Raw genomic sequence first — 16,151 nt, 5'->3', positions numbered from 1 at the left:
AGCGGCGGCCAATCAGGATGGGAGGCTGGCAGCGGCGCGGGGCAGCCCGGCTCCGCCCACTACTGCCCCCTGCCGGGCTGACGCCGAACCCTTTCGTCCCCGTCACCCCCCCCGTCCCCCGTCACCCGCTGTCACCCCCCGTCACCCCCCGTCACCCGACGTCACCCCCCGCGTCACCCGCGTCACCCCGAGGCGGGGCTGAGCAGCCTACTGCCTTCACCCCTGCGGCCCTCAGTAGGTTCCAGAGTTAACACCCCACTCTCCCCCACCGGCCACCGCCTCAGCGCGGGGTTTCAGTGCCCAGGAGACGTTCAGCAGGGACAATTTCGGCACTTTGGGGCATTTTTCACCTCGGTGGACCCCCCTGCCGCCCCCAAACAAGCTGTAATTAGACAGAACGGCTTTAATACCTGGCACGGTTGTTAATTAATGAGTCCCAGAGCAGCTGCTGGGCTGGGGGTGCCTGGCTTCTGCGCTGCGCCGCCACGCATGTGCAGGTGTGTGCGAGCGTGTGCGAGCGCAGGCATGCGCGTCCCAGCCCGTGCACGGATGTTGCGAGTGTGCGCACTGCAAGTCAAAGCAAGCACGTGGACGTGCCTGCGCAGGCATGTGCCAGCACGCACACGTGCACGCATGTTCCAGGGTGTGCAAGCACATGCATGTGTGTGCGCACACGGTTGCAGGAGTGCATACGTGCAGCTTCGCGCCCGCGTCGCAAGCCTGTGAGACGGTGTGTGCATGCGTGCATGCATTTGCACGTGTGTGCAAGCACACACGCCTGCAAGCAACCATACGCATGACCGCGGGCGCCCGCACACACGCGTGTGCAAGAGTGTCCGTGGACGCACGTGTTTGCAAGGCCCCACACGCACGTGCGCCAGTGCACATCTGCAAGGGCGAATACACACATGCGTGCACACAAGCGTGTGCAAACACACACGTGTCCCAGCGGCACCCACCGGACAGGGCCGGTGGCCCGCAGGGGCACCCAGGGGCGGCGTTCGGAGGTGCAGAGCGTAGCGCTGCCGAAATCCAGGGGCCCTGCGGCCGTTCTGCGCTGCCGCTCGGGTTTATTTTTAAACCCGTTGGCCCCGAGTGATTCACACGCTGCCTGTTCGCCTCGGCTCCCCGGCAAGTTTTACGCGACCAAAATAGATGTTCTGGAAGGAACGGGCCGCGGCGGCGGGGGGAAGCGGGGTGCTCCCTCCCCGCCGACGGGGATCCCGGCCCGTGCACGGGTGCAGGCGCTGCCAGGCATCCCCAAGATGGTGGTTTCGGGGAGACGCTGGTGCAGACCCCCCGGGAAGGAGGACCACGGGGCGATGTTTACCCTGGATCACGAACGCCAGGCTTTAGCGGGAGCTGCTGGGTTGGGGGATCCCCCCGTCGCTGCCCCCTGCGCCTGCCACCCCTCAGAGCCCACAGCATCCGAGCACAGAGCCTCGGAAGGTAGAGAGGGAGTGGACACCCAGGTCCGCAGCACCGGAGGCCACCGGCCCGGAGTAGAAGGTAGAGCTTCTGCTCTGCAAGTACCCGAGGCGTCCATGCTGCCGGGCAACGCTCCCCAAAGCCACCCCCAAAAGATGTCACCGGGACTCCGGTCAGAGCACACGCTGTCCTCACATGGACGAGAAGCTTGCTCGTGCCAGGTGGGGCTGGAAGGAAGCGAGCACGGATCACACCAGCGTTTCAGAGCTCTTCAGGACTTGACAGCACACCAAGCCCCGGCCAAAGCAAGCAGCTATTACTATCATTATTTCAGTCTTCCAGCCTACTCGGTTCAAGAGACTTCAGCATGGCGGGAGTGACAGGCAGGCAGATTGGCAATCTTGGCACTGCTCAGCCTGGAACACAAGACCAGGACAGTGTTTGTGACCAAAATGCCAGAGAAAAGGGGCACGGCTTTCCCACGGAGACTTGGAGGAAGCGGAGGAGCACCTTCACTGGGGAAGCAGGGGGGCAAAATTCTCCCTCTTGCCCCAAGTCTAGCTAAACTTCCCTGCTCCGGGGTGGCTTTTTTCCTTCCCCTTTCAGATCTATCACTTTGGAGGAGTACTGCCTGGGTATCCTCTCACAAGAGGGTAAAAAAATGCAAGACTTGATCATTTCTCAATATCTTAAATTCAAATTTAATCCAATATTTTTAATATAAAGTTCAATAGTAAAAAGGCTCCAGCCACAACAGCATATCTCACTCATTTAAGACCAAGACACATGTACAACAGTCCCACCCACCAGGATTTCTCCCAGAGAGATTCTCCATTCCAGCTGGACAGGGTTTCCAGCGCGGCAACCCCAACCATTGAAGGATAAGAACTCCGACTGTCCCAGCTCGGCACAACGGCAGCACCACTGGTCTCTTCTCTGAGGAAAAGAGTAGTCAAAGCCAATCCCTCTGGATGCAGGAGAGCTGGAGCTAAGCTGCCCACCCCGAGGACAACGGAGTGGGAGGAGGATCGATCAGCTGGTCAAATCCTGAGCGGAGGCGAGGGCTGACTGCAGAGCTGAGCAGCGACTCTGTAACACCCCCGCACCGCTCAGTGGGTTTGCACGGCCTCTCTGGAGAGGCTTCGGGGCATCTGCTGATCTCAAGGGTCTTTTCCAACCTACAAGGTTCTACGATTCTTCTCAGGAGAAGCTGGAGGAGGTGGCAGCAGACAGGGTTTCAGGTAGCAGAGACGGCGGCTCGCAGGCAAGCCTCCTGCCCGGTTATCAGCAGGGGCAGAGAGAGAAGAGGCAGAGACAAGGAGAGGAACCAACAGTGCAACACTGACTGCTGGGGCACAGCGGACCACAGCAGCAAAGCCAAGTGGAGTGTCACCCGTCCCGGCACAGGCAGTGCTTTGTCCAGGTGTGGATGGTGGGAGGTCAAGGTGAAAAAACTGGGGGAGCCCACACCTCCTCACCACCTTCTCTCCGCAGGGATGGAGCCTGTGACGGCAGCAGAACCTAAACAGAGTCTATCCAGCAAGCTCTGGAGCCACCGGGATGACGCTCCTCTGCCGGCACCTCTGGAGCAAGCCCTACCCACTCTCCTGCTAACAGAAACCCTTGCACGGTCTCCCAAGCCCCAGCTGAGCATGAAAAGGCACCTTTTTCCAATTTGGGGTCATTTATTTATAGATTTAAAGAAATAAAAATAGGAAAAGGAGGCGAAGAGTGCACACTGAAGAAAAAAAAAGTTGACTGCAACACAGCGAGAGCAGAAGGCGGGGGCGGGAGGGGGTCCCTCTGCCAAGCCAGCAGCTTTTGAGGGAGAGGGATCACTCCTCCTGTGGGCACAGCCACCGCGGGCAGCGGGGCTCTCCCTTCAAAACCCACCAAATTCGTTCTCACAGTATCCTACGTAGAGAGGTTGTGCCTGGACACCACGCCTGGAAAGAGAGCGGAGAGGCGGCGTTACGCGGAGGGCAGGGGCAGAGCCTACGGTCAGGTCTGAGCAGCAAGAGCAGTGCAGGCTGGCCTTCGGTGCCGCTTCAGGTGCGGCAAGGAGGGAGCGGTTTCCATCCTGCATTTGGTTTTTAGCTCACGTGTGGGAGCATGGGGTAAGGGCAGGCTTCCTGGGGAAGCTGGCGCTGCAGGAGGGGTGGCAATAGCTGACGGGTCCCCCTCCCTCAGCACGAAGCCCTCTCCTCGGCAGAGCCGCCAGCCCACGCCGGCAGCAGGGGCTCTCTTCCAGCACTGCACAAAGCAAGCTCTGCCCACACACAGGCAGGAGGAAGGCTCGCGATTCTCAGTAAGAACAAGGGTCACTTTGCACCAGGGAAAGCCCTCTTCACCCTCAGTGCCCTCCCCAGGACTGAACGCCAGGAAGGGCGGCATTTGCATCCAGCTGCCAGGAGAAATGGTTACCCAAGAAGCTTGCAGCGGAAGTCAGCCAGCCGCACGTAGGCATCTTGCATGTCCCTGACGGTCGCATTGCTCCACAGTCTCTCTGCTACGGCCCCAGCTCTTGGCCTTGGAGGAACGAGGGACAGAGGCAGTCAGGTCAGGGGGGAGTTTGAAAGCTTCTCGCAAAAAGCCTTGATCTCCTGCTTTCCCCGACCAAGGTTCTTCAGCACACAAAGGCACGTGGCTTTTGTACAGCAGAAGACCCACCCCTGGCCACACGCGGATCAGGACGTACCGGGGTGACTGGACAGAGACCAGTGTTGAACGGGCACTGGTTGCAGCACCAGGTTGTCCAGGAGCATGTTACAGTCTCGCAAACCCTCATTTAAGCCTCAGTGACACTGTTACAAGCATCCAGGAGCTGCCACGGGACAGGGACAAGCCCCATGTGCAGACCCAACCCACGGCATCTGGCATGCGTCGCTCAGTGGCGAAGGAAAGGGGCCCGAGCCCTGCCCCACGCGACTCGAGGTAACCGCCCCATGGCTTCTCTTACCAGAGCCTGGGGGTCAGGTTAGTGACATCCACATATTCACCCCACATGCAGGCCTCTCCGCCTATCACCCGATCCTTCTGCTCAGGGGTGCCTGCCAGGGGACAAAGCACTCAGGTGATGGGGTGTTGGAAGATAAGGGGGTGACTTTTCACCCTGCCCACAGGGGCACCTGTCACAGCAGTGAGTGGCTCAGCTACGGAGGCAATAATTTGCCCTTCTGGAAGCCACTGCTTCAAAGCCCAGGCTAGGGCAGAGCAGAGGTGTTTTCTGCTGGCATCAAGGGAACCGCACACAGCGCAGGAACCAAGGACACGGTCACTCAAGCACCTTCACACCAGCAGCAAGAACAGATTAGGAAGAGACCCAGCCCTGGCACTACGTCCGAGTGAGAAGTCAGCTGCCGTATGGGAACAAAAGGAACTCACCTTCAAACTTCAAGGGCTCCACTTGGTAGGCGGCCATCCAGTCCTGCCCGTAGGAGATGTGGTTGAGGTACCAGGGGGCAGAGAGCAGAGCCTGGTAGCCAGCCTTGGTGACATTCGCCATCTCCTCCATGTATGGCATGGAATTCTCCTTCCACACGTGGATGATGGTGTCTGGCCGCAGCTGATGAGCACACATCAACCCCGTGCACGGGATTAGTGTGGCAACAAGAGCACCACTTCACCTCGCAAGCAGAGTGCCCTGACCCATCCACAGCTCCAAACACCCCCAAAGGGAAACTGAGGCAGACTTTGGCTTGACTTTTGAGCCACTTCCCATCTGGGTGGCAGAAGCAACAGAGGGAGGGATAAGCCCACAGTGTCCTGAGCAGGGTTCAAACCTCCCCCTTGCAGGTGTATACACCTGGAGGGAAGAGCCCATCAACAACAATCGGACGAAGCCACGATGAGGGCAGCTCACTGGCAGCACCATCTCAACGTGTCCCATAACAGAGTACCCCCCACCAGCCCCCAGCACTGCACCCCCAGAGCACACCAGTGTGTCTGGTTGGGGTGCATTAGGGAAAGCAGGCAGCTCTCACCTTCACTCCGTTGTCAAACACCTCCTGCCACACGATATAACCTTTGCCGAGGGAAGAGACGATGTCCAGAAGCCTGGAGTGGAAAGAGTACTGAGTTTTGGGTCATCCCAACTACACTCCCCCCTCTTTGCTGGCTGCATACAGCCAAAGCAGCAGCACCGATGCTCCCAACACCCACAGCAGGACACGAAGGCACTGCGGAAGAAGAAGGGAGAAAGCACGGCCCCTCATGGGGCTCCTGTCTCCTTCAGCCCCAGGCTTTTTTGTGGTCCATCTCCCAGTAAAATGCAGATAGGCTACTCCCTCTGAGGTCAGAGAGAGGTGCTCGCATGGGCGTGCTCCTGAAAAGGTGATCTGGTGTCCCCAAGACAGCACTAGATATTTGTGCTGGTCACCCACCGCAGCTGCAGGCCTAGGATGTAACCATCCTTACCTCCGGATGTAGAACGACTCTAATTTTTTGTAATCTTCACCAAAGCCCATCTCTTTCATGAAGGCACGAATTTTCGGATTGGATTTCCTGTGTGCCAAAGAGCAGATAATGAAAGCACTGCAACCCGAACTCTGGAGTAAGGCCAAAACGTGGCCAAGTCCCTCCCACACCAGCCCAAGGCTGGCTCAGGTATTCCAAGAGCTGTGGCTGTGCCGGCACCAGCAGCTTCCCACAGCCAGAGTGACCGTGAGCGCAGAAACCCCAGGAACCAACACACAGAGCCTAGGAGAGCAAGACACCAAAAATCTGCAGGTGATCATGGCCAAAAAGCAATGGGCTGGGACTCCAGCCCCAGATACTTCCCCCCAGTCCCCATCCAGTCTGATCTCAGACTCACCAGCATGTGAAGTCTACCTCGTCACCACCAAGATGAAGAAAGGAGTCTGGGAACACGGTGCTGACCTCTTGAAACAAACTGGTCACAAACTGATAGGTGCTGTTAAGGATGGGGTTGATGGGCCCATATGTCCCAGAAGGATCCTTGCCCAAGTAGCAAGGAGTCAGGAGGTCTGGAGCACCTGGGTCATAGCAAACATAGGACAGTGAGGAAGGGGCTAAATGTGACCATATGACCCCCATATGCTACATTTTCCACCCTTCCCAGGTTTCCCCTTGGTATCTCTCCCCACGGCTTTTTTCTGGACATTCCCATGGGAAACTGCACACAGAGCCACTGGGGAAAGACAACGCCGGTGCAGTGCCCAGCACCCTCTCCCAGCTCCATGCACCCACTGCAGACAGGGAAGAGGCGCAGCCACAGCTTTGGCTGTGACCACACGCACAGGTTGTACTCCAGGGCAGGATATGGCATTTGGAGGCAGGAGGAGGAGCGAGCAAGACAAGGCAATGTTTTCCCGCAGCTTCTTGCGCTTCCGGACACGGAAGAGGAAGCACTTGCATTGCTCAGCACAGGGAGCAGCGTGTCAGCACTGGGAACAGCTGAGCACAGCAAGGAAGCTTGGTCAGCTGTACTCCCAGTTAAACCCAAGCTCCTTGCAGTACCCATAATGTTGGTTTTGGCAGAGCAGATGTTCCCCTCCCCCCAAATCACCCAGCTTGGACTCAAGAAAAGATGGAAATCTTTTCCCTTTGGATTTTGTTCTAGAAGTTGGACCATTGGGTCCTACTTCTCCCAGATGATGGTTTGTTCCTCCTCAAAGTCAGCCCGTGGGACGTGGCTGCCCACACTGTGCTTTTGGGATCCAGGTTGCAGATCCCACCGGTACAACCACAGCTCTCCTCACAGCAGCAGCAGGCAGGGCCTGCTCCTCACCCGGACCCCAGGAGAGGGTGTGCCCCGGCGTGTCGAACTCTGCGATGACTCTGATGCCACGCAGCCGGGCATATGTGATCACCGTCTGCACGTCACTGGCTGTGTACACGTGGGTCATGGCATTGAACGCTCCCTGGGGGAACATGGGAAATATCAGCGCCTTGCTCAGGTGCCGAGGGAGGGATCTGCTCGCCCAGGGCTGGGTGCTGCATGATGATCAGGGTGGGTTACCTGCTTGCTGAGTTCCGGGAAGGTCAAGCTCTCATAGGGGAAAGACGGGTCATCCACAATGTGCCAGTGAAACACATTGAACTTGTTGTAAGCCATGACATCCTGGGAAGGAACAGGAACAAAGATGAACATGCCCTGTCCCTTCTGAAAGGTCACCCAGCTTGCCACGGAGAAGGGACAAGGTTCCCGTGCTCCAAAAGGACAAGGCAAGCCGAGTCCCCAGACGCTCCCAAGGATCCAAGAGGGATTCAGACACCTCTCTTCAAACACATCGGCACCACAGATTGTTGCAGAGGGTCAGCAGTGCTTCTGCTCACAATAAAATCCCTGTTCTCCCAGCAACTGAGCCAATGGTTGGGATCTTGAAGTTTAATTCTGGTTGGGATGAACACAGAACCACCCACCTTTGTCTAATGTGGCTGGGAAGCAGTCGGTCTTTTCCCTTGCCTCAGAAACAACCCAGCCTTGGGAAGTAATCTGGATTCCAGGAATCCAAGATAGCTCAGGGTTTTCCTCCTTCTCCCACTTCTGAAGGGAGTTGAGAAATCACCCAAACAAGGCAGCTGTGAGTTACACCGTGAGTAAACGCAGCCATCGGCACTAGGAAGCACCTACAGCATGGGAGAATTTTTCCACGATGCACATCTGTATACTCAGAATTTTTCCACGATGCACATCTGTATACTCAGAATTGAGGTCACGCTGCCATTCCGACCCAGCCTGTTGCTTTATCTAGGGTTGAGCAAGCCGGTTTTGTTCAAAAAGCCTAGGTTTGACAAGCTCTTCCTTGACAAGATGCACTGGCCTATGCATCAGTCAGCTCCTAGGATCTTTGGGAAGGAGCAAAAACCCAAAAAGTCCTCCAGGTCACTCCAGAAGCCCTCAGCTGTCACAGAGGAAGGGACACCCAACTAAACCTCCTCATCTCTCAGCGCAGGCACCCTACCAGCGTTTCCAGGATGGCTCTCAGAGGCAGGTAATGACGAGAGGTGTCCAGCAACAGCCCTCGGTGAGCAAAGCGAGGAAAGTCCACAATTTCTGTCTTGTTGATGTAGTACTGCACACAGAGAGCAGGAGGAAGAAGTGAGCAGGGCTCCAGGCAACACAGCCATTAGCAAGAGAGAATCAGCATCACCTTTGCCCCCAGGGCCAGTGAGACAAGGAGGGGTGGCCTCACTGCCAGCGTGCAAACTAGCCAGAAAGAGCTACAATGCTTTACCTGCTCAGCAGGCAGGGATCTGGCTGGGTTCGTAAACCTCTACTTGGCCCTTGGTGAGGCTGTGCTGCACTGCTGGTACCCACCTCATCCCGGCACTCAGCCTGTCCCCACAGAGGCAGGAGCACTATGGAGAGCTGACTGCCCCCAGGAGATGAGACCAGGACTCACCGTGCCGTTCTCGTCTCTCCCAACGAGCTGGCTGAACGTTTCCAGACCTGCAGGAAAACCACAGACAGTCCCTTTCTCAGCAGAGATTTCCCCAAAGGAACAGAGCTCAATTAACTAATAAGTCCACGGAAGAAGAGAGGCACAGAGAGATGTCCCCATAGGCCTGGGGCAGGGAGAGTGGGAATGCCCAACAGAAAGCACACCTCACCTCTGAGAGCTCCCCAGATGGCATCTGCAGAGAGCAGCAAGGAGCCTTCCGAGACAGACAGCTTATCTGAAACACAGCATCAGAGGGGCCGGCGCTGGCATGAGGTCCCACACTCCATCACATGCTGCTACAGGCTACAACAGCCCCAGCTACGGGGCTGCAGCTGGACTAGGAAACGGTTTTCATACACGACTGCACCCTGGGATCCCAGAAAACAAACTTTTTTGGGTTTTTTTTGTTTCTTTTAAACCTCTCCCACTGCTTTATCAGCATCCTCAGGTAAATCACTCCCTCCCTGTCCCAGTTTCTCTACAACACAGTGAGGATGCTGCCTCCCCAAAATCGGGTGTAAGAGCTGCACGGTGTCATTTCCAACTGTCGGGCACAGAAACAGCTGCACTCCCGCTCCAGTGACTCCCTCCCACTCCCACCCCTGACACTCACAGCTTTCCTTGGAGTCCAGGCTGGGAAACCCACCACAGCCCGGCGTGGCGACAAAGACGAGGAGCTGAGTGCAGGGTGTCCCCCAGGATGGCTCATTCTCTGCGAAGGACACAGACCACGGACATCAACCCCATTCTGGCTCTTTTCCCCGCCGCCAGCCACTGCCATCCTCCCGGCCCAGCTAGCGCTGCAGGCGCAGCAATATGTGGAATATGTCAGGTACGGGGGTGTTCAGCAGGGGCTTCTTTCAACATAGGCAACCATGAGCACGCGAGCCGATTCCAACGTTCAGCATTTAGAAGGTCTGCTGGTGAGGAAGCCCCCAGGGAAGTTTAAATGAGCACTCAAAAGAGGATAGACATCAGAGTAGGGTCTAGCAGCAGCCTCCAAGGCTTCCGGGACACCAGCCCCTGCTCTAAGCAACAGCCACCATGAGTCAGATCTTCTAAAGTGGGGTGAAGAGCTTCACGTTTCAAAACTCTTCCAGCACTGTGAAAAAAGTATGAACCTAAGAGCTCTGCTACCCTACCGACACTTCTTAGGAAGGGCAAAGCAACCCTGTAAAAAAGGGTGGAGAATGCATCCAAGCATACTGCAGAGCTGGGCTGAGTTAGAGGCCACCAAAGAGTCTCGCCCGGCACAGAAAGGCTTCCGACTGATCACGTTCCGCAGAGCAGGTCCGAGGCACAGCAGCTGGAAAAATAAACCCAGTCACACTCAGACGCCAAGCAGGAGCTCTGGCCATGCTTCCCTATCTGAAGGAGCACTTCCAAGGACGCATAGCCCCGAGACCTCCCTGGAGTCACTCCCCCAACTCAAAGGGAGATGTTCAGCCTCCGCTCAGACACATGGGTCACAGCAGTCTCTGTCCAGGAGAAACGCGGGCTAGCTGGGTGGGACCCTGCGAATCACAGCCAAAGTCGGTGCCTACACCCCCACAGCATTCCCAGGAACAGATCAAAAAAAGGTCACTAAAAAATTAAAACCTTGGCTTTGAGTAAGGCTGGTCACAAGCCTGGCACCAAGCAGACTTCAGAGAGACCATGGCACCGCCAGCATTTGGGTGAAATGCAGACAGCCCACACTCCAAAGCTTGCAGGAGCCAGAACCCCCAAATTCTTCATGAAGAAAGGGCAAAATCTTCACAGAGAGAAGGGAAACAGCTCTAAGATAGTCCTCAGTTTTGAGCCTTCCTCTTGATTACAGACGAGCCGGTAGCCAAGGCAACCTCACAGATGTGCGAGCTGGCACGCCGGCACAGCAAGTCCTGCTCCCTCTGCTCAGCAAGATGGCAGCTCCCCAGGGACAGCCACCCGCAAGCCTGGGGACACGCGAAATACTCGTTCTGTTCATAAGCCTCAACAGAACTGGTCCCATCACCATGTTTAAACCCTCACAGCGAGGCATCACCAAACCCGAACACAGCCTCCTTGGCCAAGAAGCAGGCAGACACCACCATTATCATACTTAGAAGGCAACGCAGATGGGCGCAACAGGGATTAGTGACCAATTAACCAATAAGGCTGAAGTTCATGGTTCAAAAGAGTGCTGTGGAGGCACACACCAAGTTAATTATGGTCATGGACTGCAAGACAAGGATGCTAACACAATGGCTGCAGCAGGTTAGCAGCAGTAAGACATCAGGGATGGGAGGTCCTGGCCTGAGATCCACAAAGAGTCCTGGGTCTCTCCCAGACTAATTTAAGAATTGCCCAGCTTCATGACAAGAAACATGGGAAGAGCAACAGGGAAAATCCCAATTAGACATAAGGAAAAAAAATTGTATTCTTCACCTTGAGCGTGGTCAAACACCACAGCCAGGTCTCAGTTCTCCATCCTTGGAAACAACTGCAATTTCAGCTAGACACAGCCCCGAAGAGCTTGACCCAACTGCAAAGTTGGCTTCAACTCCAGCTTGGCCCTGTTTTGAGCATCAGCTTGACCAAAGACACCCATATAATCCTCCTAACTTAAACTGGTCTCTCCTTTCATGCTTGAAGTTCAGGATGAATGTGGAGTTTGGACATAATCTTGCTCGCTTGTTAAATTGACATAGCAACTCTTCGAAACAAACAGAAAACGGTTTCTGTCTTGTTTTCCTTATTAATAGAAACTATTTCCTTCCACCCAGGGTTTCCATTGCCTGTTATTACCAGCCACCCATCTGAAAAGAAAAAAAGGAAGGCAAAGAGGGAAAAAAGCCCTAAAATTAAGCACGTAGTCTGAGCATCTTAAAGCAGGGCATACGGAAAGCAGTGAGTACGCACACAGAGCTCGATGTCATGATCACAAGTAGCTGCTCCAAGTGATTTCAGGGTCACATTTCCTCCCCAAGAGCAACAGGAAAACATGAATAATTATATCAGCTGTTTTAAGTTTAGTTCCTAGCAGCAAAGGAGAAACACGAGGAGTCTTCTCAGCTCCCAACCCAAAATGTATTTCTATTGCTACTTACAAGAGTCAAAGAAACAAAATAAGCCAAATGGTTCTTCTCAGTGTTTCAAACCTGCCTTTGTCGGCGCATGATGTGCTGAAGACGAAGCAGAGCAGCTCCTAACAGTTACCCTTCTCTGCTTTGGTCAGGGGCCACAGAGTTCACACTGACATTTAAAACACTCGGAGGCACAGTTACTGTCTTTTTCTGATGAATGAAGCATTTTGCATTCCCCAGATATAGCACTTCGGACCACCGCAGACCCACGCCAGCACTGAGCATCCGTGTGTGCCGGCTCCCCAGCCTGTGTTTGCCCCTGTGAAGGCAGCCAAGAAATTTCCTGCATTTCATCCCAAACATGCAACGGGTGCTCTCATGAAGAAGTCTGGGTGTGAGAAACCTTTACAGCCTGTCCCAAATCAATCCCATGCTCTTAAAGCTTTTGCCTTTCCTCATCTTACCCTACGATTTCAGGATGAATCCAAGAGCGCCTCTGCCAGAAAAGCCACGCTGCCTCAGGACGCTTAGAAGCTCAACTCTGGCAGAGAGCACTTGGAAGAAAAGCAGCAACAAGAGTCCTTCCTCAAGGCAAAGCTTCACACTGCTGCAAGAATCGGGAAGAGCCAAGACTTGCAAAAAGCACTGAAGCTGAAGCCATTGCAACACTGGCAGCAGCAAGGCAAGGGAGCAAAAACGAAGGGGAGGAGCGCTAAAACAGGATCTGGAGAAGACAAAAAATGAGGCAGAGCAAACTCTCGATAGCAAGAGCCTCACTCCTTGACATAAATGCAAGACAACTAGTGCTCACCATGCCAAACAGGCTTAGATTTTATTTGAAAACCTGCGCACCACAGCCATTCCCTCCACACACGAACACAACGCTGCCCTTCGCTACGAGACTCCATTCAAGCCACCACGCCCCAGACCACGACCACCATCTCCCCTCGCCACCAGCCCCCGCCGAACGGAGGAAACGCGGGGGTTAAACAGCAGATCGCCACACAAACCCCGCGGTCTGAGCCCCCAGATAACCGAGGGTTCGGTTTGGGGCGGTTTCGCTCAAGAAGGAGGCCAGAGGCGAAAGGGCCAACCGTCCTCCCCGCGTGTGGAGGCCGCGGCGCCCGCCGCCCGCCGGCAGCCCCCGCCCCGCCTCACCGGTCGGGCGGGCGGCGGCGAAGAGCAGCGCCCAGTACCGCTGGAAGGCCGCCTCCAGCACGGCGCAGCCCGGCCCCACGGCCGAGCCGCCGGCGTAGGCGAAGCGGAAGCGGCGGGGAGGCAGCAAGCAGCGGCCACCGCCCGGCGGGGAGCGCTCGGCCTGGGGCCGCGGCCAGACGGCGGCCGCCGGCTCCAGCAGCGCCGCCAGCAGCGGCAGCAGCAGCGTTCGCCCCGCCGCCATGTCGCGCCCCGCAGCCTGAGCGAGGGGGCGGCGCCGCCCACCGCGGGAGGGCCGTCCGCGAAATGGCAGCTCGGCCCCGCGAGGCCGGGCCCGCCTCCGCCCTCACAGGCCCCTCCGCGGGCGGCCGCTATCCCCTCAGAGCCGCCGGGGTGCCCTCACCCGAGAAAGCGCCTTTTTACTTCTAAGTAAATCCGCAGAACCCTCGAGCTCCCTGTCGAGGGTCATTTCTTCCCCAGCCCCCAACACTGAGAGCCGCCCTGCCGGGCAGCCTGGTCCCAGAGGATGTCTCTGGGGAGTCTCAGCAGCCCGACCTGGGGGCTGAGGAGAAGATTTAAGCATTTATTTCACCTGCACCGCCTTCCAGCTGTGTGGCTGAACACGCACATGCTTTGGATCCACATCGGGTTTTGGCATCTTTTGACAGCACCGTGCATTTTTATGAATAACACTGGATGTAAATTGGCCCTTGCACAGGTTTCCAGGGATCTTACACCGGTGGTGGGTGAAATATTGGTTGGGTTGCACAAAAAAGGGTTTTATCCCACGGTAGAGCCTCACACTGAAAGGTTGCAGAGATGCTCTCCGCAGGGGTGTTTGGCTTCTGCAAGGAAACCCTCAGCCTCAGGTGAACTCTTCATCTGGCCTCCTCCCTCCCAGCTCTGCATTCCTCAGCAAGCCTCCAGTCAAATAAGGACACTTCAGGCCAGGTCTCACCCAACCAAATTGTCAGCACAACTCTACCAGCTCCTCCACGGGAACCAACTCCATGAAATTATTAAACAGCTGTTACCCTAGCACTCCTGAACAAGCAGGGAAGCCTCCAGCCAGCTCCAAGTTCTCCAGAGCATTGAGCGGCATGAAGAGCAAGCAGGAAATTCAACAAATGCCACAGGAGAAAGCCCAACAAGGGAGATGGCCCTGTCACACTGTCACAGGATGAAAAGCCTCTTTGCCTGAGCAGGATACAACCATGGAAAAGTCTGGTGGGGAATTTAAGGGATTGTCCCTCACACGAGCAGCACAGGGAGAACAAGGAGCAAAAGGAAAAAAGCATTTTGCAGAAAATCCCTCAAAGAACTTGCTGTCAAAGGTTACAGAAACATCAGCAGAAAGCTGGGGACTGATGGTGAAAGGAGAAGTTCTGGGAGGACACGGGGGAGTTTCAGTGGAGCTGGGAAGAAAGGTTTCAGAGGGATGGAAAAAGGTGCTCACCAGGGGTGAGGGAGCATGTGAGGTACCAGTGAAGGCTTTGGAGTTGTCAAGGAGGTGGAGAAGTCATGGGAATGCTGAGCAGCAGGATGGGATCACAGTTCGGTTTGTGTCTAAGTGGGATTGTGGGAATTTCATGAGATTAGTGAAAATGGATAGGGGATATCAGGTGAGCGAAGGCAGGGAGGGGGCTGAGGATCATGCACAGATGGAGGAAGTGGGTTCCACCACGAACAGGGACAGAGAGCCGGCTAGTATTGCCATAAACTTTATAATTACCCAGTGCTGCATACTTCTTCCATAACCACCCATCCACCTAAGGGAAGGTAAAGGTGAGCCAACACCTGGGATGGGCACAATGTGGGCCAGGCAACAACTTTACCAGCGGCATGCAGCCCCACAACCAGGCAAGCAGAGCATGGTGGTGGCAGCAATAGGGCCCATCAACAGTCCAGGTGTCACCCAGCAAAAGCAAGGTACCAAGATAAGTCCAGGATCAATCTGGAGGAACCTAGGAGTAGATGCACCTAAAAGAGAGCTCAGGAAAAAAGTAGTTGCCCCGACCTCAGCTTAAATGGAGCTCCTGGAGCTATGGGTCACCGGTGGAGGTCCCAGGTGAGGCCAATTGGGGCAATTAAAGCCTGTTGGTGCCCTCAGGCTCCTGACAATCCTCACATGTTCCTTGTTTTCCCTCTGGAGAGGTGCTAGGAACTCAATTCAGCACCATCGTGCATGCTAGGCTGCTTCCCCGTGGTCTTGACTCCAGCACCATTGCTCCAGGATGTTGGTCCTGTACTGCTGTCTCTGATTCCATCCACATCACATGGCAGGAAGGGAGGTGGAGGAGAATGCCTGTATTCCAGCCTGTGTCAGACCTCTGTGAAGATGGCTCCTGTCATTCCTTGAGCTCAGGTTTTCCTTGGCTTGTCTGAAGGCTGTTGCTGGTCTATGGGCAGCTGCTTCTGTGACGTTGAGTGGGATTTGTTGCCTTTCCTTGTGCGAACCTCTGAAGAGCCAGCTGTTGCCACTGCTTTTCTGACAACACTGATTGATTCCAGTGTCCCTGGACTTTTGCTCAGGTAACTTCACTGTATTAACATTGCAGGGGAAGGAAAAAAACAAAAATCCAAGACAGTGTGTTGCTGTGTTTCATCAGGCGATGTCAGCAGCATCGTCGGAGCTGTGTTTCCCGGCGTGAAACTGAAATGCAAAAGTGGCCTGGCCTGAAGCGAATCCTTATTTCAGTCTGGGGAGGGTGGTGTGTTTGCCATGCTTACATAAAGCACTGTGTTCATAGCTTTCAGCTGAAATATTCAAACCTTTCTATGGATTCTTTTATTGTTGCTATTTTAGGGGACCTGATGTCTTCAGAGGATGACTCAGAGAAGTTAATCTGTAGCTGGCTGGCATTAATCTAGACTAATAGTCTGATTTGGGAATGCATCTTTAAGTAATAAAACTGCTTAAGCATGTGTTTAACTTTAGAACTTGGCTAAAAGAAACTACTTTACGCACTGTTGTGCATCGGGCGTGGAGCAGCAGTAGCCAGAAGTTGCTGATGCTCTTCAGTAGCTCTTCAATAGACCAGCTCATGGTCTCGGAGCATGTCTCTAGGGTGACAGATCCGCCTGGCAAGGCTGGATTCTTCAGGCTAGTTCTGCAAGG

At 55.2% G+C, this 16,151-nt stretch overlaps 1 protein-coding gene across 1 annotated transcript; it reads right to left on the bottom strand.

Annotated features, from left to right (window-relative positions):
* Positions 1 to 3,093: 3,093 nt before the first annotated feature.
* Positions 3,094 to 13,277, bottom strand: HEXA (hexosaminidase subunit alpha). The gene is made up of 14 exons (XM_075431831.1): positions 13,037 to 13,277; positions 9,448 to 9,546; positions 9,004 to 9,069; positions 8,796 to 8,842; positions 8,355 to 8,465; positions 7,409 to 7,510; positions 7,178 to 7,310; positions 6,242 to 6,422; positions 5,845 to 5,931; positions 5,412 to 5,484; positions 4,813 to 4,993; positions 4,388 to 4,478; positions 3,853 to 3,957; positions 3,094 to 3,374 (listed from the first exon to the last, which is right to left on the bottom strand). The coding sequence occupies exons 1-14, from the start codon at positions 13,275 to 13,277 to the stop codon at positions 3,311 to 3,313; spliced, it is 1,581 nt and encodes a 526-aa protein (XP_075287946.1). The 3' UTR covers positions 3,094 to 3,310.
* Between the last annotated feature and the right edge of the window lie 2,874 nt (positions 13,278 to 16,151).

The sequence above is a fragment of the Opisthocomus hoazin genome, chromosome 10, assembly GCF_030867145.1.
Source record: "Opisthocomus hoazin isolate bOpiHoa1 chromosome 10, bOpiHoa1.hap1, whole genome shotgun sequence".
NCBI lineage: Eukaryota > Metazoa > Chordata > Aves > Opisthocomiformes > Opisthocomidae > Opisthocomus > Opisthocomus hoazin.
This window is presented reverse-complemented; position numbering and strand designations above follow the sequence as displayed.